Source organism: Callospermophilus lateralis, chromosome 3 (assembly GCF_048772815.1).
Source record: "Callospermophilus lateralis isolate mCalLat2 chromosome 3, mCalLat2.hap1, whole genome shotgun sequence".
Lineage (NCBI taxonomy): Eukaryota > Metazoa > Chordata > Mammalia > Rodentia > Sciuridae > Callospermophilus > Callospermophilus lateralis.
Window position 1 is genome coordinate 114429224 of NC_135307.1, and position 27379 is coordinate 114456602.

Below are 27379 nucleotides of genomic sequence, written 5' to 3' on the forward strand. Positions count from 1 at the left end.
GAGGGAGCCGTTTATTGTAAGACAACAGAGGTATTTATACATTCCACACAGCTTATCTTAATTAGCATAAACTAGATACAGCAGTCAACCAATAAGAAATCTCCACACTTAATGGCATTTTGCCAGGCGCCATCCAGACTTGTTTACAGACTCTAACATTTGCCAGGCGCCATCCTGACTTGTTTACAGACTCTAACATTGAGGATCAAACACAGTGCCTCTTACTAACTTCATTTGACTTTCAGACAGATCTTTGAGATCAGCGTATAATAGCAAGGCAAATGCTCTACCAACTGAGCTACAATTTTGGTGGGATGAGATGATAACTGCCATTCTGACTGGAATGAGATGAAATCTTAGAGTCGTTTTGATTTGCCTTTCTTTAATTGCTAGAGATGTTGAACATTTTTTTTTTTTCATATATTTGTTGATCTTCTGAGAAGTGTCTGTTCAGTTCCTTAGCCCATTTATTGATTGGGTTATTTGTTTTTTTGGTGGTAGGCTTTTTTGAGTTCTTTATGTATCCTGGAGATCAGTGCTGTGTCTGATGTACATATGGTGAAGATCTTCTCCCCACTCTAGGCTCTCTCTTCACATCATTGATTGTTTCTTTTTCTGAGAAGAAGCTTTTTCATTTGAATTTTTATCCCGTTTATCAATTCTTGATTTTATCTCTTACACTTTAGGAGTCTTGTTAAGGAAATCGGGGCCTAATCCAACATGATAAAGATTTGGTCTGCTTTTTCTTCTATTAGGCGTAGAGTCTCTGGTTTAATTCCTAGATCCTTGATCCACTTTGAGTTGAATTTTGTGCATGGTGAGAGATAAGGGTTTAATTTCATTTTGCTGCATATGGATTTCCAGTTTTCCCAGCACCATTGATTGAAGAGGCTATCTCTTCTCTATTGCTTGTGTTCTTGATAACTGCCATTCTGAATGGAGTGAGATGATGTTTTGGGCACCTTTGTCTACTATGAGATAATTGTATTGATGTGGGTTTGTCTCTATGTCTTCTATTTTTTACCTTTGCTCTACATCTCTTTTGGTGCCAATACCATGCTGTTTTTGTTACCATAGCTCCGTAATATAAGTTAAGGTCTGGGTATTGTGATGCCTTCTGCTTCACTTTTCTTGCTAAGAATTGCTTTAGCTGTTCTGGGTCTCATATTTTTCCAAATGAATTTCATGATTGATTTTTCTAGTTCTATGAATAATGGCATTGTAATTTTAACAGGAATTGCATTCAATCTGTATAACAGTTTTGATAGTATAGCCATTTTGACAATTCTAATTCTAAGGCTGAATAATATTCTCCTGCATATTTGTATTACAATCTATTTATTTATTTATATACTGATAGATACTAGATTGCTTCTATCTTTTGGCTATGTGGGTGATTTTGCCATGAACACGAGCATACAATATTTTTCAAGACTGCTTTCAATTGGGGGAGGGGGAGGTATATCTTCAAAATTGGAATTAATTACTGGACCATCATATGGTAACTCTATTTTTTGTTTGTTTGTTTGGAGGAACCATCTCATTGTTTTCCACACTAGCTGTACTGTTTTACATTCCCGCCAATACTGGACAAAGGTTCTAATTTCTTCACATCTTTGCCAACACTTGTCATTTTGTTTTGTTTTGTTTTTGATGATAGCCATCCTGATTGGTGTAAGGTATTGGCTCCATTTAAAAAAAATTTTTTTTTAGTTGTCAATGGACCTTTATTTTTATTTATTTATATGCAGTGCCGAGGATTGAACCCAGTGCCTCACACATGCTAGGAAAGAGCTCTACCACTGAACTATAACCCCAGTCCAATATTGGTTCTATTTTTAAGGGTGAAATGATAACAAGAATGAACAGCGTATCCTAAGCAATGCCTCCATTCTCAGATAAAGAAATACAAATCAGGAAATGTTAACATTGGCCTTTAGACTCCCACTATCAAAAAGCAAATTTCATCATAACCCAAACAGGATGGGCCCAGTGGAATCTAGGCCAAAGGCTTAAGAGAGCTTATGTGTTATCTAATTTGATTTTCACAGGACTATCTGCTTTTGGTGAATTTTCCGTGTGAATTTAACTGGACAAGGAAACCAAGAAAGGATTAGAGAGCAGTTAAGAGCAGAAGTGTTGGGAGCCCCAGAAAGTTTTTTTCCTAAGGCTACAGAGCTTAAACCTAACTTTGGATCTGGTATCTCCCTGTCTCCTTTGTCATGTAGCCTTCCTCCAACATCCAGCACTCCAAACCCACAGAGAAAGACCTTGACTGTCCTGGATCTAAGCTGGTGCTGGTCCATTTGTCAGAGCCCCGTCCTGAGGAGTCACTTGCCATTTTGAGTTACCCAGTAATAGCTCTTGGATCCTGATCTTATAGGACAGTGGGAAGGAGAATAGGAAAGAGCTGGAGTTACTCAGAAATATGTTCTTTCATTGCAAGTGCATAGGGCATTGGGAGAGAATTCTCTTTTTCTGCACCCCCACCCCCCACCAAGCTTTTAGGTCATGGTGGCTGGCCAAGTCTATGGAAGGGTGTTGAGGGCCACAACCAAGTTAAGATGGCACCTGGCAGTAGGCCAGGAGGAGTGGTTTGTGAGCCAACGCCAGCGAGCCATTAAGATGATGAGGATTCCTTAATGACTGACTGCTGTGTCTAGATGATGTCAATTAAGTTAAGCTGTGTGTAATTAGTTGGGTATATGTACCTCTGCGGTCCGGTAGAGAAGCGGCTCCTGATACCTTGGGTGCCCGCTACTTTGAGTTCTCAGTTCCTGCTGATTTCACTCGCAATAAAGTAGTTCCTGCTTCAACCTTCAAGTTGCTTGTCACCTCTCGGTTATTTTGCCCAGCCGGACTTAGGCAGCCCATCTGGACTACGGCAGAAGGGAAAGTGGAGCATCAGGCTATGGCTACATAGTTAAGGCAAAGCTAGGAACTGAATCCAGGAAAGGATCCATGTCACGCAGTTTTGCTGACTGTGGTTATGCACAGTGGGGACATGGTAGGGTGGCGGGTGTCATTACAGCTACCTCAGTCAGCTGTCACATTTTTCAGGGAAGCTGAGTGTGCTTGTTGGTGAGAACATTTGCTAAGAAAGAGTAGTGAGTTCCTCATTGAGACTTGGGTTTGTCAGTGGAGGATGGCTGAATCACAGGAGACTGGAGCCTTTCCGAAAACAGGAGACTCCTTCAAGAAGACAAAAACTTTCTCTCTGTGAGTGGATCCAATAATGAAATGGAACTTGCAGGTGGCTATTTGCAATGGCCATGAAGAGAAAGAAAACAGAGTAATGCGACCCTGAGTGCTGCTCCCTAGGTTTGGCTATCTAGCAGCTAGAGCCCTGGAGTGTGGCCAGAGGCGAGGGAGCTGCCCTGCCTATTGTTCTTCCAGGCATATTTTAATGTGGCCATGCTCCTTTGACAGTTATCAAACAAAATTAAAAGAACAGACAACTCAGAAGGGCTCTGGCAACATCCTAGCAATTCGCTACCTAAGGGCGAAAGACGATTTTTAATAAAGCCTGAGTCTGCTGGGCACTGCCACCTGGCCCAGCTCTTCCCTCCAAAGTTTGGAGCATTGTGATAAAGGTGGATGTTTCTGTGTCTGCAAAGCTTCTAAATGCAGACATTCCACCACTTCCCTGGGCATCCAGTTTCAGGGCAGAAGAAAGGAAGTTAGCTTTTATTGAGTGCCGGTGCTTTTACAAGCCTTTGCTTATTTGACTTTCAGTCAGATCTTTGAGATCAGCATAGTAATAGCAATTTTGACAGATAAGAAAAGCACGGCTCACAGACACAAGTTGTCAAGTGACACAGGCTTAGTTAGTGGCAGAACTCACATGCAAACCCAGGTGAGGACTGTGCAAAAATTGTGCTCTTTGTCTTTTTTTTTTGTATGCAGTTTAGTAGATTCTCAAGGGCTAGGTAGTTTATCTGAAGATCTAGCTAGCATCTATCCTGCTGCATTTCTTTGCATACAGTTGCATTGACTATAGAGTCATAACACTGGCAGCAGCCAATTTTTGCAAAGCAATCGTAGATCTCAGAGAATTTGAGAGCAAGGCTACACCTCATCTAACTCAATGGCCACTGTCCAAATTGTCCCACAGTCAAGAAGTGGGCTGCTTTTTCATGCTTCTTCTGTACACATCCTTTAATTTCCCTTTTTGTCTTTGCCCATCCTTTCCCCCAAATATCACAAACTACTGTTTTCAGCCTGAGGTTTCAATTAGGTTCTGGCATGATGAGCTCAGGCCACGCTTTGTGTGGCCCTGACAAGAGCATCCTTCCTGGTGCTTCCTTTGAGAGGGAGCCTGGGCTGCTGAATTCCCCTTTTCATGCTGCCTCAAGGGAACCTCCGTTTCTCATTTGTCCAAACCCTTGTTTGTCTTTGGGGGCAGTGAAATGCTGTCTGCATTTGATTGTGATTGGGATGGATTGACGTCTTTTAAAGTCCCTTGGAGGAATGAAAGCCAAGCTTACTGGGGGATTATTCCCCCTGCATTCCTTTGAATGTGGAGCTGAATGTGGAGGGCTGCATTGGTTTGGTAAACAGTGGTGGAGGGACCCACCCGCCTTTATCTTCTGGTGGGTGTGCATATTTGGATGGAACATGTTCTGCCTGCAAATTTGTGCCTGGGGGAAATAAAAACCTATTAGCAAATAACTGAGCCCTGAATGGGTTCAGTGAAGCTGGCCAAAGAGTCCATTCAGGGTCAGTTTCCATTTTAAGGTAAAAGCGTTCATTTTCCACAATTGCCTTCTAAATGCAATTGGCATCAGGAATAAACTCACCAAGCCACCAGAGAGGGTCGAGACTTGGCTCCCAGGCTCTTGTACAATCTCAGGGAAAATGCTGGAGTGGAAGCGGCCACTTTCTGGTGTCCTTTGTGTCTGTCCCTGTGTTTGTGCATGTGTAGATGGCCCTTAGCCTGTCTGGCTTGCTGTTTATTTTGGTTTTGAAAGCTCCTGGGTATCTGGAATTGTGTCTATTCATCCCCCTCTGTACAGAGGCATGTAAATGAGCTTGTTAATTCAACTAAGCAATTGATTAAGCTGTTTTTTAATGTGCTCAGGGCTGTCCTATGTACCGCAGGGAGGCATGAAAAAAGCCCCAGTGGGTCTCTGTGTGTGACCTTGAACAACTCCAGGTCTCCTGATTTCTTTAGGACTCTTCGTGCTCTTAGAGTCTTAGCTGCAGGAAGTCAGTGAGATGCAAGATATCAGGCTAGATAAAAGATAAGAACCATTGTGATAAAGAATACAGTTGGGTCATGTAGAGAGATTAATTCTTTGGTTGTATCCAGCAGAAAGCTAGCAAATAAAAATACAGGACTCTCAGTTACATTAGAATTTTAGATTATAATACCTTTTATTTTAAGCACTTAGCTAAGTAGGTCCCATGCATTGTAGACTGCACATGTGAGCTATTTAGCTGAGCCTCATGCATTTTATCTGGCAATGTTACGGAGCTGGGCCTTCTGAGAAACTGAGGCAGTGCAAAGACACCCCCTGCCAACCCTGATTCTTGCAATCAAGTCAGAAAGATTTCCAACATGTCGCCGAGAGTAACAGGAATTACTTTATTGAAAAGGGAAAGAGTGGGTCTCCTGCACTCCAGTTTTACTGGGGATCCCAGAGAAGTTTTCAGTGACTCCCACCCAGGTCCTCTTGACTTTTAGCTGACAGCAGGGTGATATCAGTCTTTCAAGTCCCCACTGCCATGGCAATTCTAGGTCACCTTGGCCCATGCTGAGGAGCTCCAATTGGATTCTAATTCTTGCAGATTTTATGGTGGGAACTGTCCTTATCTCCTAGTTTCAGGATCTGGTCACAAAAATCTTCCGGGTTCCTCTCATTGACATTACCTTGGGCCTGCATTTCACCTGCAGTGAACAGGTAGTTTGCTGAGGAATGTGATATAGCCTGTCCACTTAGGCCACGCAGGGCTGCCGGTTAATTACTTCTTGGAAAAGAAAGCATGTGGTGGTCAGCACCATGGACGGTTTTATAGAATTATTCTCATAACCTCATATTCCCACCATCCTCATCTGTCTGTTCCCTAACTCTGATCCAGAGAGATTGTTGAACTGGGCACTTGGAGGAGGGCCTGGTCTCCACACTGCCCCACCTGCTGTTCACAACTCCGGCCTTGCCCCTCCCTTTGCACAGGTGCCACTTCCTGGGATGCCCCCCCCCTCTCCTGGCCCTTCACATTTCAGTTCATAGACCACTTCCTCAGTGAAGTCCCTCTTGATGCCCCAGGCTAAGCCACTTGCTCTGTCACAGATCCCCTGGGAGACTCAGTATGCTTGGCACCTGCCACAACTTGTAGTTTATGTGGCTGTTTGCATTTTTGTGTATTTAATAACATCAATGCCAGTCCCTCTCCACCTCCTTCTGCTCACCCCTAGACAGATATTCCTTAAACAAATGACAGGATGAAAGGCTTCCAAGGGGTCACAGGTCTGGTGGGAAGGTAGGGTTTGTAGAGGGAGATTGGAGTGTCATGGGAGTGTCTGGATGGGCCAGCAAAAGTCACAGAGCCACTGGGGGGTGAATAACATGGTGCATTTCCAGCACAGCAAGAGAGCTGGTGAGTGGTTAGCATCAGACCCAGCTGTGGAGAGCAGTGTCCTCAAAGCCATCTTAGTGGCTGGACACAGATGTGCTCAGAGAGTGAAAGTGTATGCAGATAGTGAGGAGAGGGGTGACCTGGAGAAAGTCACTCCATGGTGGGTCTATTTATTTATTTTGGTACTGAGGATTGAATTCAGGGACACTCAACCACTGAGCCACATCCCCAGCCCTGTTTTGTATTTATTTAGAGACAATCTCACTGATTGCTCAGCACCTCGCCATTGATGAGGCTGGCTTTTTAAAAATATTTTTTTTTAGTTGTAGATGGACCCAGTATCTTTATTTATTTATTTTTATGTGGTGCTGAGGATCGAATCCACTTAGTACTCTACCACTGAGCTACAACCCCATTCCCTGAGGCTGGCTTTGAACTTGTGATCCTCCTGCTTCAGCCTCCTGAACCGCTGGGATTACAGGTGTGTACCACAGTGCCCGGCTCCATGGTGGTTCTATTAAACCCCATCAGAGAAAGCCCAGAGTCAGCTCTCCAGGAGGCTGCCACTCGGGCCATTCCCAGGGACCCCAGCAGGAACACAGATGATTCCTACCTCACTGGCTCCTGCGGTCCAGAGTTGAGATGATGTGAGCTGGAGTTCTTGAGGTTTCCCCCTGAATTCTGAGATGTCATTTCAAAACATTCCTTTCCCGAAGCCACCCAGACTTTCACCCTGCGGAAACCTTTTTCCCCTAATGTCTCTCTGTGTCTGCTTTCCAGTGTTTAGAGGAGACAGAGAGCCTTTGTTGATAGAATCCACTGGTTGGTTTTCAGGCATGTAGATTTGCTACATCTGCATTAAGTTTTTCCACCTGATGAGCTACCCCATGTTTACTTCTCATTACTGTTGACAACTTTGACCAACAGACTCTGAAAGATACATGTTTGAACCTGCATGCACATTCACTCATGTACACCTTGCAGTTATATGCACATACTGGCACAAGCACACATACACACATAGTTCATAAACCCACACAAACACACCACACATACACACATGCACACTTATGTTCACGCACAAATACAAAGTGGTAGTAGAAGGGAAGGAAAGCCATCCTCCTCTAGGTATTGCTTCTTAGAAGTATCACCGCTTTCTCTGCCTGAGTTTCTCTGGCTTCTGAGAATTTTATAGAACAGTTTGTACTAGAGTTCACTTTCCCCAGTTCTTTCTTACAGCTTTTGACAGACTTCATCCTTGACAAAGAAAAAGAAAGAAAAGAAAATAAAGAAAAAAACCTGTGAGTTTTTCTGGAGGAGATGTATGTATTCCGCATTTTAACATAGCCATATCTGCTCCGATAGATATATGGTTTCCCAGCCATAAGAAGCTCGTTACGACTCCCACTTGCACTGATGCTGTCAAGCTGCTTTCCTGACAGTTGGCCAAACTAGTGTTCTACTGACAGAACCCCTTTCAGACTTTTATTTTTTTATTAAATATAACATTTTAAAATGCAACTCCACATGTCACACAGCTTGAAGAGGTTAGAACAGCATGGTGTTTTTTTTCCATAATGACATTTGTTTTCAGTCTTTTTTTTTCCAGCTGTAGATTTACTATGACATGAGAGCAAAAGGAAACATTCAGAAGATCGTTGGGTAATTTGGACAAAGTTGGCTTAGCCAGTTCCCAAGAAATTACATGAAACTACATGTCTTGGAACTTTCTACAAATAGGAAGCTACTGCTCTTCCCAGGTCCCTCTGGAAAAGTGTGCAGAAGGCAAGCTAAGGGATTCACAGGACCGGAGATAAATTTGTTTTTTATTTTTTATTTTTTTTTTCTGCAAGAACAATGTTCTTGCAAGACTTGGACTGCTGACCTACCTACCTCCATACCTCCTCTGTCCATTCTTCAGACATGGAGAATGTCTCTTGGCCCCTTGAGTGGGTCATGTCCTCGCCTCTTGGTAGCTCTCTATGCTGTGGATTGGGCATGGTTTGATATTCCTCCTGAGATCCATATGTTAGGGCTTGGTCCCCAGGGTGGAGCTGTTGGAAGATGGTATAACCTTTGGAAGGTGGGTCATGAGGCAGAAGGTCCTTAGGTCCTGGGAGTGTACCTTCAAAGGGGATTATGGGACCCTGATATCACGTCTTTTCTCTTTCCCTGTTTCCTGACTTGAAATGTAACCCTTTTGCTCTGACACATGCTCCCTACCATTGCCATCCACCACTCTCACATCATGGCTTTGAATAACCTCAGGTATTTCATTGCAGCCACACAAAGTCAACTAATACATTCTGCCTATAATGCTCTTCTTTTCACACACTAGGCAATCACTTATCATTCACAGTTACAATTTTACATTTATTCATGTGATTAATTAATATCTGTCTTCCCCATGAGATTATACATATGAAATTGAGGACCTGATACCTTTTTCTTGTCATTTTCTCAGCACTTACTACAGTATCTGGAATAGGGTAGACTTTCAAATATTTTCTGAGTGAGTAAAATCACAAATGCCATGAATGCTGATTGTCCCAAGAAGGCAGACTCTTGTCACAGAAATCCAGTTACATCTAGATCCCAGCACAGTGCCTGGCATAACATAGGTGCCCAATAAATGTTTTTTGGGGTGAAAAAATGAGCATTGTTCCTTATATGACATTATGTCCTTGATCTTGAGGAGTTGAGATTCTACTTAGATAATATGTATTCCGATGAAAGAATGAACAGTTCAATGGGGACACTGGGTGTAAGACCTTTGTATCTGAGTCAAACATGGATTTGAATCCTGCTGGCTCTACCACTTCTAGCAGTGTGGTTTTCTAGTGAGTTACACAAACAACGAGTTGTAAGGTTAATATGAAATAATATATATGCAGTGTCTTACCCAGGACATGGTACAATGCAAGTACTCTATCCATGTTAGGTGTCATCGTGATCGATTTAACAGCGCTCAGTGGTTCAAGTGTGGTGAGGTCATTGACCAACAGTGTGACTCCAGGCAAGTCTTCATTTTCCTGAACTTCAGTTTTCTATTGTGCAACATGAGAGGATGAGGTGATAGTTGGGTTCTTTCCAGGGGTGAGGTAGAGATGGCAAGATCAGTGGGAGTGACTTGGTAGAGGAAATTTCCAGGAACAGGCAGCCAGGCCACATCTGGAAGGTCAGGTAGAGTTTGCTTAGGCCAAGAACAGAAGGTGGAGCATACCGGTGGAGAGAAGAGTTTGTGCAAGGCCAGGGGGTGTGGAGAAGACCATGGGCATGGGGGCGGAAAGGAGGGTAGCTGGAGAGTGGGCTGTTTGTGGATTATGAATCAAGTTGGAGAAAAGGGAGAGATCAGGGAGCTTAGAGTCAGGGAAATGAGGTGGGAGGATGCGTAGGCATTCTGGCACTGATGAAGGCCTGGCTGGGGCTGACAGGGGGAGCAACCGGGACATGGAGAATCCAGAATGAATTAATGACACAGCCTGGTGTCAGACCAGATATAAGGAGTGCAAGAGGAGTCTAGAATGTTTGCTGCCACTCCCAGAAATGTGTCCTGTCCTTCAGAAAGTGGGTTGTGTCCTAGAAATGTGCATCCGTGGTTGGCAACCCAACAGAGGGCCTCAGATCCACCAGCGGAAAGCTGGTGGAGCCGATGGAAAAGCCAGTGGAAAGCTGGGAGCCAGTGGTGGAGAAGGAGGAGGCAGAGGAGGGACTGGCAACCAACTCCCATGGCCAGCCCTGGGCAGACCCATCCAGTTCCACACTATGTCATGGAATGGATGGGAATAGACCAGGAAATTGGGTAGGAGGCAGGGGTGCAGCTTTAGAAATCCAGGAAAAAAAAAAAAAAAAAGGAGAGCCATGAGAGCGAGGCAGGGAACAACAGGCTTCCTTTAATCAGCTGCCCCAAGGGGTAGGGGGAGGAGATCCCCAGCAGCCAGGAAATCTAGCTGGGATGATTCAGGATAGGTAACCTGGCCTCCAGTAGGTGACTTTGGGGTGGTGGAGGCATGTCCCGGTGGCATCACAGCTACAACACACTGGCCACCCAGCACAGCAGCTGGAAGCTCTGGAGTAGCTTTGGGTTCCAGCATGGGGTAGTGAGGGTGGGATGCAGGGTTAACAAGGGCTTTGGAGTCTCACTGACCTGCTTAGAGCTGGGCTCTACTGTACCAACATGCTCATGAGAAAGTCACTCAGCTTGTCCTAACCTCAGTGCCCTCATCCTCATAGGTGAGGATTAGCTGAGTTGATTTATATAGAAGTCAGCATATCGTAAGTACTTAGTAAGAAGAAGACATATAAAAACTGTGAAATTAGATCTGGGTTAGACAGCTGAATTCAAATGCAGATGCTAGGGAAACAGGAGTTCCTTTCCTCTCTCAGATTTCTGCAAGGTACCGGCCATATGTGACAACTCAAAGCATTTCCTCTTAGCAAAGCCTCCTAACGGCTATAACCTTGACTGACTGGCTTGCACTTATAAAACTGTAACCTTTTTATTTAGGTAGCTAAAAATCTTTTTGTATGTCAGTTTTGGCATTGCATTCCCAGGATGTCAGCTAGGGACCTGGTTGTAGGTAGGTCTCCTTCCTCCATCCGGGTTCATTAGCATCAGTTAGAGCAGTGGTTTTCAAAGTGTGGTTGCTGGACCAGCTGTATTGGCATCACTTGGAAACTTGATGGAAATGCAAATTCTCAGGCTCCTGGACAGACCTACAGAATCAGAAACTCAGGCCGGGATCTATCAATCTATTTTAACAAGCCCACCATGTGATTCTGAAGTCTGCTTAAGTTTGAGAACCACTAAATCAGACTGTAACCAACAGAACTATGTCTAAGTGCGAGCAATACCAGGAGGAATGGAACATTAAGCCAGTGATTTTTCAGGGTTTAAAAAAGACGTTTTTGTTCACTGTTTCTAATCCTGGTACCTAAGCCTATTAAGACTGTCAGTTAAATAAGATTCAGTAGGGCACTGCACGTGAACTTCAAAAGCTCAAACGACATAGTTCCAAGTGTGGGATGGAAGCTCTGGGATAGTAAGTAATTGATAAACTGTATGTTTTTGTGTTTAAGCTTCAGTGATGGAATGCTCCCGAAACAGTTTCCTTTTCAGAACAGGAAAAGCTAAGAATTCAACAGTCTCGTCCCTCTTCTCTTCTGACTTTTTCATAACCATTTTTAAATTTCTGAGCGGAGTCTGGTCCCTTAGAAGAATTCTCTTCATCTTATTTTCCATAACTTTGTCCTGGAAAATGCAGTCTGGGGAAATCAGTTTAAAGAGGAATCATCATCTGAGTCTAGTGCAGAACGTGAAATCCATAGCAGGCAGATCCTTTGTCCTAAACAGGAGGCATGCCACACAGATAATGCAGTCGCTGCTCCTGCTCTGCCTGCTTCTGGATTATTCCCCAGACCAAATACTGCAAACCCTGAGTCTGTGGCTCTGCTTTGAGCAAATAGCTTTTTATTTAACTTAAGCCCTCTACACACACACACACACACACACACACACACACACACACTCGTGACCTGTGTCCACATGTTTCTAATTCATTTACACTTCACTCGTCAGCATGTGTTGGGTAAGCAACCTGCCACGTCCAAGTTTTATGGGCTGTGTTTACGAGGCTGCTTTTCTTGAACAGGGATATCATATATATTCTACCCCCAAAATGGAACTTGAGCCTGAGAAATGAGGACTTCAGTACTAAACTTGGAGTGAACTTGTGAAATTTGAATGGATTTGAAAGTAGGCCCAGATGTTACCCATTCTCTAAGAACAGACTCCGATCTTCAGGCATGAAATCTCTCCTCTTAGCTTACCTGAAATTCTCTCCCCAGTTGATGAAAGTGGATAAGCTCTGCAGTCGTGGGACTAGCTCAAACCTCGCTTCCTGCCGCTTTTCCACCCAGTCTCCCTACAGTCTCCCTCTTGCTTCCTTAGAGTGAATGCAAAGCTCACTAAAACGTAAAACCTCCCCATGTTTTGCTTTCTTAGAAACAACATTTTTCTCTTGCACTTATGCAAAGTTCCTGGAAAGACAGCAGGGAGTTTTATGCTTTTGTATTAATTTTGAATAAAATTGGGAGAGACCATTGATAGTAACTGCACAGAAGGATTGTATTTCTCAGAACCTGAATTATTGAGGTGATTTTAAAATATTTTTTAAAATTTTTATTTTTTAAAGTTATACATGTATATCTTACAGATTCAAAAAGTTCTGTTTGCTCCTTACCTAATGTTTCGTACTCCCTATTTTAGTTATTCTTTCCATATTTACCTTATCTCTAAGTGATGCTTATATTATTACTTCTACATTTTTCTATTTAAAAGTTTTTCTATTAAAAATGTAGGCTTTGCCCTCTTCATCAGCTGCTCCTTTGACCTCCTTGCACACCCGCCCCACACTCTCTAAATAGCGATGTGCTGTAATTTTGGTTAGATGGATAATAGTTGCTTACATTGGTAACAACTGTGCCCACTCTATAGTGTAGACAATGGGAGCTGACCCCAGGACACTGGTCCTGAGCCTGAGGTTTGCGTCCAGTGTTTATTGGGGCACAACACCTGTGATGTAGGAGGCAGGATAGGGCAGTGGGGAAGTTGTTGAACTGTGACTCAGTCAGCTGGTCTCATGGGAAGGTCTGTGAGGGGAGAGACCTGCAGAGTTATCTGACATTGAGACGGGGAGGGTCTGTCTTTGTACCATGTCGATCAATCGTTAGATGAGGTTTTCCCTGGGGACAAAGCTTGACCTAAGGGAGCCTTAGGCTGAAAGCAAATTCCAGAAAGACACCTGTGAGCAAACTCCCAGCCCCTGGAGGAATTACTGAGTCGGATTGGGTGATGGGAGGTGGATTATTTGGGCACCACACTGAAGCATCTACTGCATATACTGTGACTACTTTTCCTTTCCTGAAATCCTTTCTCTTTTTTTAAAACCTTTTGCTTTTATTGTGCCTACTTTTATCTCTACTTCATACTAATTCAACCCCAAGATCTAAATTGCGTAAATCTTCTTTCAATTACTTAATATCTTGAAATCTCAACATGGAGCCATTTCATCTTTCTGAGGAAGTCTCTCCCGGAGCCTTCTGACCTGCTCCAGTCCTTCCCAGTGCTCCGCTGGGTTGTCAGGGTCTTTCATCAAGGTCCTCAAGCTTTCTTTGCTTCTTTCTGGGGTTAGATCTTCTGACCCCTGGTTTACTCCTTTCTTGTGGCAGAACACATCCTCCAATAATGGTACATGTGAGGTAAATTGCACAAGTTGCTTTTCTGAAAATGCTTAACTTTTCCTAAGAATTGACACTTTGACTAGATGTAGAGTTCCAATTTGGAAATTATTTCCCTTCCAACATTTTAATTCATTATTACTCAATTATCATCCAGCTTTCAAAGTTGTTGTTGAGAATTCTAATACTGTTTTGTTTATTTGATTCCTCTTGGAAGCTGGCATTTTCTTTGTTCCGAATGCCTTGATATTTCACAGAGATGTGTCCTTGGTGTGGGTTTCCTTTTAATCCACTTATTGGTAAACACTTCTCTGCTCTTATAGGTCTTGTAAAGTGTGATTAAGAATGCAAGTCCCCTAAAACAGGATCATTTCTTAAGTTTGTGTTCACAGTGAACAATCTTGAGGGAGGAGATAAGTCTCCAACGGGACAAAAAGCAGTGGGGTCTCCCAAGCTCAGTGCTCCTCAGCTGCAAGGCCACACCAGTGCCGGTGCAGTATCCACCTGGGCCTCTGTGCATTGCTCAGATAGGACTTGGGAGCCAAGGGGACTGCCACAAACATGCCAGTGTTCATACTGCTTGCTCGTCCATGAGTGATAAGTTTCTTTATCTCTGACCCAGGAGTTTTCTATCTTCTATTTGTACTCATGAAACAGTGATTGGCAAACATCTTAACTCTAAGTAGGATAAAATTAAAATCCCACCTCTGGCACAATTTTCCTGGGCCCTAGATAGGCTCCTCCAATCTAGAAACAAATTTTCTGGAGTTATTTATTTGATGGTTTCCTTTGGATCTGGGAAACTAACTGCTTTGGCTTCTCCTGTTTTTTTTTTTTTTTTTTTGTGTGTGTGTGTGTTTTAATTTATATATCATAAGAATCACCAATTTAGTGGTTTATAATATATTTTGAGTATTATATAACCATCATCACTGTATAGCTACAGAAAGTTTTCACCACCCTAAGAAGAAAGTCCACCCCCATTACCAGCTACTCTGTATTCTCCCTTCTGTCCCATCCCTGGAAACCACCAATGTACTTTCTTTCTCTATGGATTTGCCTGTGCTGAACATTTTCATATAAATGGAATTATACAATATGTGTCCTTATATGACTGGCTTCTTTCACGAAGCATAATGATTTGAAGATTTATCTATGCCATAGCATGTATGAATACTTCATTTATTTCTGTTGCCAAATAATATTCCATTTTATGGATATAACGTATTTTGTTTGGATACAACCTAGTTGGTTTAACCATTCATCAGTTGAGGGTCATTGGGGTTGTTTCCATTTTTTAGCTATTCTGAATACTGCTCCTGAAGATTGGTGTCCCCTCCAAATGCATATGTTGTAACCTAATACCCAGTGTGATGGTCTGAAGAGGGGAGGACTTTTAGGAAGTGCTGTGGCTTCCTTGTGGTTTGTCCCTGCCAAAATTTATATTGAAATTTGACTGCCCATGTGGTAGTGTTGGGAGGTGGCAGCTTAACAAGGATAATGTCTTTAATGTGAAACTGGATTCGTTTTTGGTGAAATGTATTAGTTCTCTCAAAAGCAGGTTCTTATAAAGTAAGTCAGCCTCTTTGTCCCCTACCTCTCTTCCTCATACACCTACTTCCCCTCCCACTTTTCTGCCCTGCATGGAGCCTCATGTGACCCTCACTAGAAGCCTAGCAGAAGAAGCCTGCTCTTGTACTTCCAGAACTGTGAACTAAATAAAACTTTTTTTATTATAAATTATTCAGTCTCAGATATAATCTGTTATAGCAACAGAAAATAGACTAAGATAGGAAGTGATTAAATTGCAAGGGCTCCTCCCTCAGGAATGGAATGAGTGCCCTCATAAAAGAATTCACTAGAGCCCCCCTGCTTCCTTTGCCTTGTGAGGACACAGTAACAAGCCCCATGTAGGAAGCAGAGAGCCCTCACTGGACATCCAATCTGCTGGTGCCTTGATATTTGACTTCACAGCCTCCATAACTGAGAGATAAATTGCTGTTGTTTATAAATGACTAATTTTGTTTTGGCACCCCAATTGGACTAAGATAGCTGTTATGAATGTTTACATATAAATTTTTGTGTAGACATATATTTGCATTTCTTGTGAGTATAAACTTAGATGTAGAATATGTAGATCACAAGGTAACTCTGTTTAACATGTTTAAGAATTGCCATATTTTCCAAAGAAGCGATTCCAGTTTACAACATTGCCAGCATTACATGGTCTTATAAAAAAGCTCTAATTTCTCTACATTATTGTCAATACTTGTTATTGTTACTTTTTTTTAATTTAGCTTAGTAGATGCAAAGTGGTTTCTTAATGTGGTTTGATTTTTATTTCCTTAGTGACTGTTGATGTCGGATACCTTTTTGCATGCTTATTTATGATTTGTATATCTTCCTTGGGGGAAACATCCATTCAAAAGCTTTGTCTGGGCTGGGGATATAGCTCAGTTGGTAGAGTGCTTGCTTTGCATGCACAAGGCCCTGGTTCCATCCCTAGAACCAAAAACAAAAACAAAAACTTTGTTCGCTTTTTAATTGTGTTGCCTTTTTATTGAGAAATTCTTATTGTATTTTATTGAGCATTCTTTATAAATTCTGGATATAAGTCACATATGTGATATATGACTTGATATATGATATATGTCTTTTTGGCCCATTCAGTGGGTTTTCATGTCATTTTCGAATTCTAAGGTGAAAATTAATTTATCTATTTTTTCTTTATCACTTGTTTTTTTCTCTTTTTTTGATATCACATCTAAGAAACTATTGCCAAATCTAAAATCACAAAGATTAATGCTATATTTTCTTTCCTCCTTCCCCTCTCCCTTCCTTTTTTCTCTCCTCTTTTCCTCTCCTTCTCCTCTCCTCTCCCCTTCTCTTCCCTCCTCCTCCTCCTTTTCCTCCTCCTCTTCCTTCTCAACCCCCCACCTTTTCTGAATCTGGGGTTTGAACCCCAGGCCTTGAGCATGCTAGGAAAGTATTCTACCACTGACCTACATACCCCCAGCCCAATGCCTATATTTTCTTCTCAGAATTTTATAGCCATAGTCTTACATTAAGTCGATGATATTTCTTGAGTTCTTTTTTGTGTATGGTATGAGTAGGGGTCCAAGTTCATTGTTTTGCTTGTAATGTGCCAAGTTGTCACAGTGTCATTTGTTGCAAAGATATATTGATTTTGGCTTGGAACCCTTGTCAAAATTAATTGACCATAAATGTAAAGATTTATTTCTGAACTCTCAATTATTGATGTGAGATCTTTTTAAATATAGATATTTATAGTTTTAAGTTTTCCCTCTAAGCACCAATATACCTATAGCCCATGAACTTTGGTATGTTGTATTTTCACTTTTATTAATTTCAAATGATGTTTTTTTTCTAATTTTCTTTGTGTCTGTGTCTGTGGGTGTGTTTTCCTTGATCGTTTATTAGTAGTATGTTGTTGAATTTCCACGTATTTGTCCCAAAGTTCTTTCTGCTATGGATTCCTAAGATCAATCTAATATGGACAGAGAACATACCCTTTATTGTCTTAGTCCTTTAAACTTCCTGAGTCTTGTTAATGGCTGTTACTTGTTTCCTCCTAGCATATGTTTGGTGTGCACTTGAGAAGAATGTGTGTTCTGTGTTGTCGGGTGGAGTGGTTTATAGGTATCTTCAAAGCCTGCTTGATTTACACTGTTATTTGAGTATTCTCTTTCCTTGTTGGTTTTCTTTCTTATTGTTGATAAATTGCTGAAAGTGGACTATAAAAGTAGAAAACTGCTATTGCTGAGTTGTTTATTTTTTCTTTCACTTCTACCAGTTTTTATTTCATGTACTTTAGGGCTCTGTTGTTCTGTCTTCCTGAGGGATAGAACCTTTTATCATTTAAAATGTCTTTATTTGTCTTTAGTAACATTTTTAAAGTCTCTTTTGTCTGATACTGGAATAACCACTCCAGTGTTCTTGTGTTTATGGATGGTTGATTTCCAGAGGCATTAGGCAGCCATTCTGGAAAGCGGAACCTCCACTTCTCAAACATCCCAACGGTTTTGTTGGTTTTAAGCCTCTTCTGTCTCCTGTGTCCAAACAGGAGACTCTGCAATGCCAGGTGGCATTTCTGCTTCAGTTCTTGCTTGGGACCAGCTTTCCTGGGCTGAATCTTTACCATGGGTCCTTCTGCTGTCTAGCTTTCAACATTTTGAAACTGTTAACTCCTTTCTATATATTTTTTTGTCCTATCACTTTTTATTACTTAAAAACAAAACAAAAAACTCTTTATTAATACATCCATGGATTTTTTCCCAAGGGAACAGACCTCAATGACTATTTTAAATCTTTAATTTCTATTTGTAGGTAAATCAAGTAGCTACTCACTGCTTTATTTTAAGTAACTTAAATTTGCTTCTATATTTTTCAACATTTCTTTCATGATCACAGGCTTCTTTAATATCGGGGATCCAGATACTTGGTAATATCTTCAATTTATTTAGAATGCTTATATTTGGGGTTATATTATCTTTTAAATTTAGGTGTGGGGATTGGAACATCTTTGATTTAAATAAGGATAGTCAGGAGCTTCCAAGTCTCTTTGTTCCCTGATCTTCTTTAGAGCAGTGGCTCCCAACCTGACTGTGGCCTGGGCTGTTCCTCAGTTTCTGATTCAGGCAGCCTGAGGTGAGGCCAAGACTCTGCGTTTTCTGGAAGTCCCCAAGAGATGCTGGTGCTGCTGCTCCCAGAACCACACTGAGAACCACTGATTACTGGGTGGAAGGTGAAGTGTCCCCTCTGGGGGCTGGGAGGACTTTAGGAAGCAGATGAGAACAGAGAGGGAGAGGAATAGGAGGGAGAAAATCAGGGAAGAGAAGTAGGTGCCCATTTGTACTTTACCGTGGCTCCCTGCTTGTGCTTCCTCTCCTGTGTTCCCCTTCCTGTGCACCAATAAAAATGTGATGAAGTCCGCTTAGAGAAGCATCTTCTGGCAATCAGTAATTTTTTTTTTTTTAATGGTGCAGGGGGTTGAACCCATGTCCTTGTACACACTAAACACACGCTCTACCACTGAACTACACCCAGCCCCAGAAATGTAATTTTGTTTGAGAGAGAAACAAAAGGAATGAAGAGAGGCCCTTGCCTGTATTTTACTGTGGAACCCTAAAGGCTGGGGAGTATATGCAGGGTCTAGTAGCATCCTGATGTAATCTGAGAAACACTACAGCGAGTGTTTCTTTAAGGCAAAAGGATTCTGGTCGATTTTGTCGCGGAGTCACATGAGCTCAAGTTTCAGTGATCTCCTGGTTGCAGATCTAAGAAGGCAAGAACACCATCTAAGGACAGGGAAGGGTCAGTCTCAGTGATTGGTTTGAGCCGCAGGAGGAAGGAGCCTGGGTCTGAACCATTCCTCTGGGTTATTTTCCATTAACCACTTGGAGATTTTGCCGTAACTATTTCATGTTTAGCTTTTCCACCCACCACCCCGACCCCCCAGAATGTTCCTTTGTATTATGGCTGCGAATACTGAGAAATAAAATGGCAGTTGTAGCAGATATCATCCCAAAGGATAGAAGTCGTTGAGAGGAAGCCAGAAGTGAGAACCCCAAACTCCTGCCCACTGGGAGGCTGCCTTTCACAGGACAGCCAGGATCGGAAAGCAGGTCTCTTAACTTCTGAGATGGAGCCTGGAGTGCTCACACACAATTCAATCTTCCATGAACCGTGCCGTCCCCAAGGTGCCATGTTCTTTCTATTGAAATGTGATGTGCCTGGCTAGCCCCAGCCAGCACTTAGAGTGAGGACCTAAGAGGAGAAGGAACAAGGTCTTGATGGAGGAAAGGAGAAGGCAAGCTGTAGAGGCAAGTTTTGCCTCTAACTTGTCATTTCCTTTTGCAGTGTTGGGGGTTAAACCCAGAGCCTCACACCCATCAGGCCCCCAGCCTGAGGTTTTCTAAGTCTACAAAAGGATCTGGTTTGGGATCATTTCCAAAATCGCTTCCCTCTTAGCATTTTTTGTTTTGCGTACTGAGGATTGAACGAAGGGACTCTTAACCACTGAGCCACATCTCCAGCCCTTTTTATTTTTTTTTTTTATTTTGAGGCACCTTCTTGCTAAGTTACTTAAGGCCTCACTTATTCTGTATGTTTTTTGTTTTTGTTTTTCCAAGATCGCGTCTTATATCTTTAGGACAGCCAGGATAGGAAAGCAGTTCTCTTAACTTCTAAGATAGAGCTCAGAGTGCGCACACACAATTCAATCTTCCATGAACATGCTGTCCCGGAGGTGCCATGTTCTTTCCTGTTAGTGGTTTCCAATGGCTTTGGAATAGAAGGAAGTTCATTGCCGTAATAGTCAGGCAGCCACACGAGGGAAAATATGATGTATTATGTTGTGTAGGAAAAAGTCAGTATTGCCCAATCCAGTAATCTGATGTTTAGACAAAGGCACGACCCTGGAACATTCTCTCTATGGCTAAGCATAGCACTAGTCTTGTCTCCAAAAACAGTTTTTTTAAAAAAATCAGTGTGTACTTGGCTTGTCTGTTTCTTTTGGATATGGAAATATATTTTGCCTAAACTTTTTTTTCTCTTTCTTATTTTGGAAGCAGCTAAATTGTTCCTTAATTAAGTTAGCATTTATGGAGTCCCTCTGTGTATCAAGCTCTGTGTGAAGTAACAAAGGTATAGAAAAAGGCTTAGACAAAGGGGAATGCATCTAGCAGAGGGAGGGGAGAAAAAGGAAAAAACAAAAAATTGGGGGAAAACATGCATGTATTCATCCCTTCTTTTATTCCTCAGTGATCTGTAGTGTTTGCTATGTGCAAAGATCTCTGCCAGGTACTGAGAATGCAAAAGTGATGAAGAAAGACACATTCCTGGGCTCCCTCAGACCGTACAACAATAAAGCATGGTTCATGCTGTAATAGAGGAGGCAAATCAACCTGTGATGGGTGGGTGCACAGGTGGAATCAGGTTCCATAGAGGTGACCTGGGCACTAAAGCAAGGTCAATTTGGATGCTAGCCAAGTGAGGGAAGGGCAGAAGGAGCTGAGCAATGGCTAGACAGAGGAAATGGTTAGTTGGATGTAGAATGTGGATTTGAGGAACAATGGCAGGAAATGAGACCATAAAAGTAGGCGAGGTTTAATTCTTGGAAGATGTTTTGTCCATTGTTTAGGACTTTGAACGGCAGCTTAAGGTGATGGAAAAAGCCCTTAAATTATCTCTTAGTGGATGAAATTTTACAGGAAACAGCAGCCTTTAAGAAGAGCACAAAGATCATATAACTACATAGGTTATATTATAAAAGTTGTATGATTACGGATATACAAAATATAATTATGACAGTGACAAAGTGTGGAACGATGATCTATAAACAGAACATGGAGAAGATTCTTTATGATGTTCACTTAGCATTGAATCTCTACCATGCCAGTAGACCAAGATACAGCCCTTCCCTAAGCCGTCAAATCTGAGAGTATCAATACTTCCTTGCAACTTGAAAAAGTATGTGCTTGCAAAATGTCCAGAATAGACAAATCCAGAGAGACAGAAAGTAGGCTGGTGGTTGCCAAGATCTGGAGGGAGAGAGGAATTGGAGTGGCAGCTAACAGGCAGGAGGTTTCTTTTTGAGGTGATGGAAATATTCTGGAATTAGGCAGTGGTACTAGTTGTCCAACCTTGTGAATATACTAAAATGTGCTTAAATGTAAACTTTAGTTAATGGTTAATTTTATGTTATGTGAATTTTTAAAACATAAAAACATAGTGATAAAAGGTGCTGATTGATTCTGCAGCACTGACATCTTTTTTTTGTTTGGGGCAGTAAAGGGTAATCGCAAGTGTGAGCTGAACTGCCAGGCAATGGGCTACCGCTTCTATGTACGGCAAGCGGAGAAGGTCATTGATGGAACCCCATGTGACCAGAATGGAACGGCCATCTGCGTGTCCGGACAGTGCAAGGTAAGTCCCCTGGACAGGGTGTTCAGGGTGGAATCTTAGGGTGTTTGTTTCATGGCTGCCAGTCTCTTGTTTTCACAGAGCAGCTGCTATGGCTCCCCAGCCCACACGGGGTCCCTGGAACCATGAGCTCTGGGAGAACTGGGCTGAGGTGGACGTTGCTTGTCAGCTCTCTGCTTTTGGTCTTTGACCCACTCTGGCATTTCAGGCATTTAAGTGATTGATGTTCACACCACACGTCTCACAAGAGATGGGGCAGTCTTGAGTGGTGGGGTCTGGAACAACTTCCTTACCCCTGGAGTAGAGGTTATGGAGAGGGCGCTGCCGGGTAAGTTCAGAAATGGTGGCATCATAAGGGTGGCATTTTAAGGGGATGGCGTGTTTTATCTTGCCTCTCCCAGATGAGGCAGTCTTCCAAAGGAAAGTTGTTTAATGCCTTTTATAGCAGAAATTGTACTTTAAACAGGAAGAGTTTTTCACCTCCTTGGGCTTCTGAAGTCTGTTCCAGAAACTCCCCGCCCCATATTCTGCAAACATTTGGGGTTGGAGACACTCCTTGTGGGATAGTCAACATTGACAGAAGGTACCATTTGGTTAAATATAGGCATCTCAGATGGGATGGCCCAGGTTCCAGAGCCACATTCGTTGGTCCTGGACTTCTACCCTGCTTTCATCTATAAAAGCATTAGCAGAGCTAAGACCTAGCTGGCAAATGACTCTGGAGCCCAAACTAAGATTCGACCTGAATTAACACTCAATAGCTAGCAGGACTGACTTTCATCAAAGGAAGAGAGCGCTTTGGCTGTAACATCTGAAAGTTCCTGTTAAACTTTGATTGTAGATCACACATCTATTTGTTATTAGAGTTTTTGAAGTGTGATTTATAAGCACAAACTCCCCCTCACACTAACCTTTTAAAAGAAGGTTTTACATAGGATACAAAATGACAAAATGGAATACAAGGAAGCAGAACTGATATTCTCAGATTTGGAATGAAAGGAAATGTCACTTGGAAATGCCTTTGGAAGAGCCAAACCCTGGAAGAATTAAGATGTGGCACCCAGGAGGCAGGAAGCTTGATAGGGAGTTCACTAGAGGCTCAGACATGTCCTGGCCTCCAATTTTCTACTCCTATGGGAAAACCATTGGTTTTCACACATTTTCTCTCTTTAAGCTTTGGCATCCTCAGATGATAACCCAAGGGAGTTCTGAGATCCTCACTTCTAATGCTCACTGCTTCTAAATGCCACTGACCCCAAAATGAGGCACCTTAGAGAATCTAGCCTTTTCTCCCAGGTCCTGGATCAATTATTTAATTTCCTGAATGCAAGTTCACTATTGGGAGGAGGGATAGTGTCATGGCTAGAAACTTGCTCTCTGGAGTCAGGCGTGCCCGGATTCAAATCCTGTCTCTTCCATTGATTTACTGCGTGACCTTGCAAAAGCTGCTTAAGCTCTCTGCACCCTGTTTACCCTCTACAAATTGAGAAGGATGAAGTGAAGAATCATGATGACCCTTATAACAGAACCTGGCACTCACTGTCTACACTCATGTATATCTAATGGTACTTGAGTTTTCTATGCAAAAGTACTTGCTTTTTTTCTGAGGGGGGCATGTGTGTGGCAGATCATAGATTTGTGAGATTCCCCTTATCTTCTGAGGAAGTGTTTTTACATTGTAATGTGCATGCCCAGGGTGTTGTGAATTCTGAGGGAGTAGATCTGAAGAAGGGACTGAGTCCACTTTCCTAAGAACGCCCATGTGCTGATAATGTTGCTGGTCCTTGGATCATACTTTGAGTAGCAAAGTTTTGAGGGGTCCTTTGATTAAATATAGTTAACAAAGGGCCAGGCATGTCAATATGGGATGGTGAGGCGACTTGGAGGGAAGATGAATCGTGGCCTCTTCACTGGGGAAGAAGTGTTTTTTCCTCTGTTGCAGTAAGGGTTTCTGGACTGGCGACATGAAAGAAAAACAAACACCAAGAAGATGGATATAGATTTCTTCTAACTGATAAAAAAAAACTTTCAAAATAGAGGGCAACACAGTTTGCAGATAATAATTGCTCAAAGGCTGATATGATATGGATATCTTAATACGAATCTGATATTACAAGGACCACTTTGATCCTTCTTTATATTTTTCTCTGAGCATTTGCCTAAAATCCCATTATGGAAGTTGGCAGAGCTGCTGACTACCCCTTCCTCCCTAGAACTTCAATTTAAATAACAAGTACATTGCTTCCCAAGCTGAAGTTCTGGACGCCTGGAATTGAAACTGATATCTCTGTCCCCCTGCCTTGTGGCTGAGAAAGTTGTCACTTACAGAGAGTAATCCCGGGTTATGTTTGTCTCTGCAATGGTCCCACAAACCTCCCCAGACCATGTGAAGTTGAAGAGAATAGCTAGACTGGCAACAGGAGTTAATGAGAGGTAGCGAGCATCAAATGAGAATATTTGATAAGCCCACAGACTGGGAAGGGGAGCAGCACCCTGTCCCACACCAAGGCTAACAAAGAGCCGTGCCCACCCAGTGCAAGTTTAGCTAAATTCTGATTGGGAGTAAGTGTGTTGCCCAGTCCCTGGAGCTCCTCTGCATGTTGGACCCAAGAGCTGGAAGGACGTGGGAAGGAAGCAAATATCCTAGGACTGGCTTTGTGGGGGTTGGAGCAAGGAAGAATATGGAGGAGCCGTTCCAGGCCTTCCATGCTGGGACATTCGCCCTTCCTTGGCAGGGACAGAAGGATCCCAAACTTTGGCTCCAGGTCCCTGGCTGCATAGAGATGGGCCTTGAAGGGGAAGGGCACTAGCACTCCTACGCTGGCTTTCCAAAAGCAGGAGCATGTATAGGAGGCTGCAGAGATTCCACCTGCTTCCCCTCAGCCCTCTTGATATCAAATGGTTATATATGACCAGTCTTCAGAGACACCTCAAAGACAATTCCAGCCCTGCCCAGTCATGATGTCATTTATGGGAATGAAATAGCAATTAGACCAATAAACATATTTTTTGTTCTTAAGCAGTCAATTAATCTCAGCTTTAAACTTTTTCTCTGAATTTTACTTGATATGTATGTATTATTATTTTTGCTGACAATGCAGTAAAAATAGATGAAACTTTAACTTGAAGGCATATCAGGCATTTGAAAGAATAGGGTCATTTTGGGTCGAGGACTAAGGAAAAAAAAAAATCCTTAGCTTTCTGGAGACCAACGGTCAGAAATCTTAGGCCTCCCAACTTGAAGGATCCTAAAAGAGTCAGGATCACTCTAAGACCTATCTCCAGCCCTGCTTTAAAAAATAAACAAACAAACAAAAAAGAAGTCTGGGATTATGAAGGAACAGTTCTTGAGTAGGTGCTTTGCCAAGAATAGGTGGCTTCCGAATCACAAAGGGGACAGGTACTGGAGCTGAGACAAGCCATCAAGGAGCCATTTCTGAGAGTTTAATATGTACCAGGCACGGTGCTGCACACTTTATATACAAGTGATTTCATTCATACATTTACCTTGACAATGGCCCAGTTAAGTGGGAATTGTATATCCCTAAGTTACCGAGGACTATCGTGAAGTTGAAGAGAGTTGTACCTACTAAGCACTTCTGTGTAGTTTACAATTAGTGGTAGTTTTTCAGGCTGAACCTCATCAGAACAGAAAAGGTAGTGTATTGTAATGGAAAAACATCCATGTCCTCTCTACAGTTCTGGGTTTATTTTCCTCATGTCCTCTTTCCCAAATGACTGTTTTTCCAAAAAACAAATCAGGATATGCCTCTCTTTTGCTTAAATTCCATCTGTGGCTCCCTATCGTCTATGGAATGAAGTTCAGGTCTCCTGGCTCCTGTAGTAAACACTATACATCTTTACTACAAAACATTTACAATTAGTTAATCCCTGACCTAGCAGGGCCTCCAGTTTGGGCCTCCACAGTGTGGGCCTCCATGGGAAGGCATATGCTTCCCATCAGCCTGGAATCCAGTGCCATGTGTACTTTTGGCTTTAGCAAAATGCCTATCATTTGAACGAATTCTTAAAATAAATGTGGAAATGAATTAAGGTATTTTGTGACTCAGTGTGTTGGATTTCACCCAGATGAAAGTAGTCTTGAATCCAGTGCAGTTTTCTGTTTTAGACCTGGGATGGGCAGTTGAATGTAGATAAAACAAGGAGAGAAAACCCCCTTGGCCGAGTCCCCAGAGCCCAAGGCCTTGAAGGTTTGCAAGAGCTCTTGGCACCTCCTCAAGTTCCTGCCTCCCTCCCTTGTTTTTTCTGTTCACCATTAATGCCTTGAGCCCCTTCTGAGCTAATGGCGGAAAAACCTAGAAAAGTACGAGTGCATCCTCCCCCACCCCACCCCGTGCTTTCCATGAAGCCCTCCTGCTACTGACCTTCCCTTCTCCCTTCACCCCCACAGTCAGTGATCAATCACCGGGCTGTAGGGCCCTTCCTGCAGTTCCGCCATCTGCCCACGCTCAGCATGTGCTGGGACACCGCTTGGCTTCCATCAGGACACATCAGCAGACAGGGTCATGTCTATTCAATAAATGAAAGCAAGGCAACTGTTTGCAAATGTTCAGAGATAAGCTCTGGACCATTGTATTGCCCTGACTAGGAAAGGATGACATAATGTGTGTGTGTGTGTGTGTGTGTGTGTGTGTGTGTGTGTGTGTCTGTTTTCAGGTGCCAAATTTCCATCTTCCCCCTTTAAAAACTTTATTGTGCCTTCCTGAACTAAACAAGTGGCTCTTGCTCATTTCTCTGCCCATTTGCTCTAAATTGCTTTTTCTCTGCTTGTGCTTACTGGCTCTATTTTTGTGGACTTCGCTTAGAGTTATATTGTTACCTGAAGGAAACCAAGAGAATAATTGCATGGGATAAACTGTCCTCTTTTGCCAAGTGGTTGCATGATTCAGCCTTGAAATAGGGTGGAGAGTTTTAATATACGTGAATTCCAACCTTATGTGACCATTTGTGGATTCCTTTTCTTATTTCTGCCCCCAGTAAACTGTATTCTAAAAGTACTTTCCATCTAATCTAGGACTATTAAATCTCATCATCGTGTGTTATAGTTGTTTGGACATGTATCTGAGCACCCAAAGGAAAGAGACTGTGTTTGTATCCCCAGTAATTAATAGATGAAATTACCCAATAAATGTATTTTAAATACAATAAATGAATGAACAAAGGTATTAGTTAGAAATTGGTTGTGAAACCTCCTTTCCTGAAAATAATCAAAAGTAGGTATAACCAAGCACTAAAACCTTCACAGTCCTTACTCTCAGGACCTCTTCAAATCTTAAATTGAAACTGAACTTAAACCTGATGAAATGGACAGGTGTGGTGGCACACACCTGTAATCCCAGCAGCTCTGGAGGCTGAGGAAGGAGGATTAAAGCCAGCCTCAGCAACTTATAGAGTCCCTAAACAACTTAGTGAGACCCTGTCTCAAAATAAACAAATTAAGAAAGGACTAGGGACATGGCTCAGTGGTTAAATTTCCCTGGGTTTAGGGGCTGGGGTTATGTCTCAGAGGTTGAGTGCTCACCTGGCATGCGTGAGACACTGGGTTTGATCCTCAGCACCAAAAAAGTATAAAATGTGTCCACCTATAACTAAGAAA

At 42.5% G+C, this 27379-nt stretch overlaps 1 protein-coding gene across 1 annotated transcript in view; it reads left to right on the forward strand.

Moving 5' to 3' along the window:
- Positions 1-27379, forward strand: part of Thsd4 (thrombospondin type 1 domain containing 4) — a 598160-nt gene that overhangs the window by 254224 nt on the left and 316557 nt on the right. Inside the window, exon 7 of the mRNA XM_077109034.1 lies at positions 21629-21765. Coding sequence (XP_076965149.1) covers positions 21629-21765 — 137 coding nt within the window. The remainder of the gene's footprint in view (positions 1-21628; positions 21766-27379) is intronic.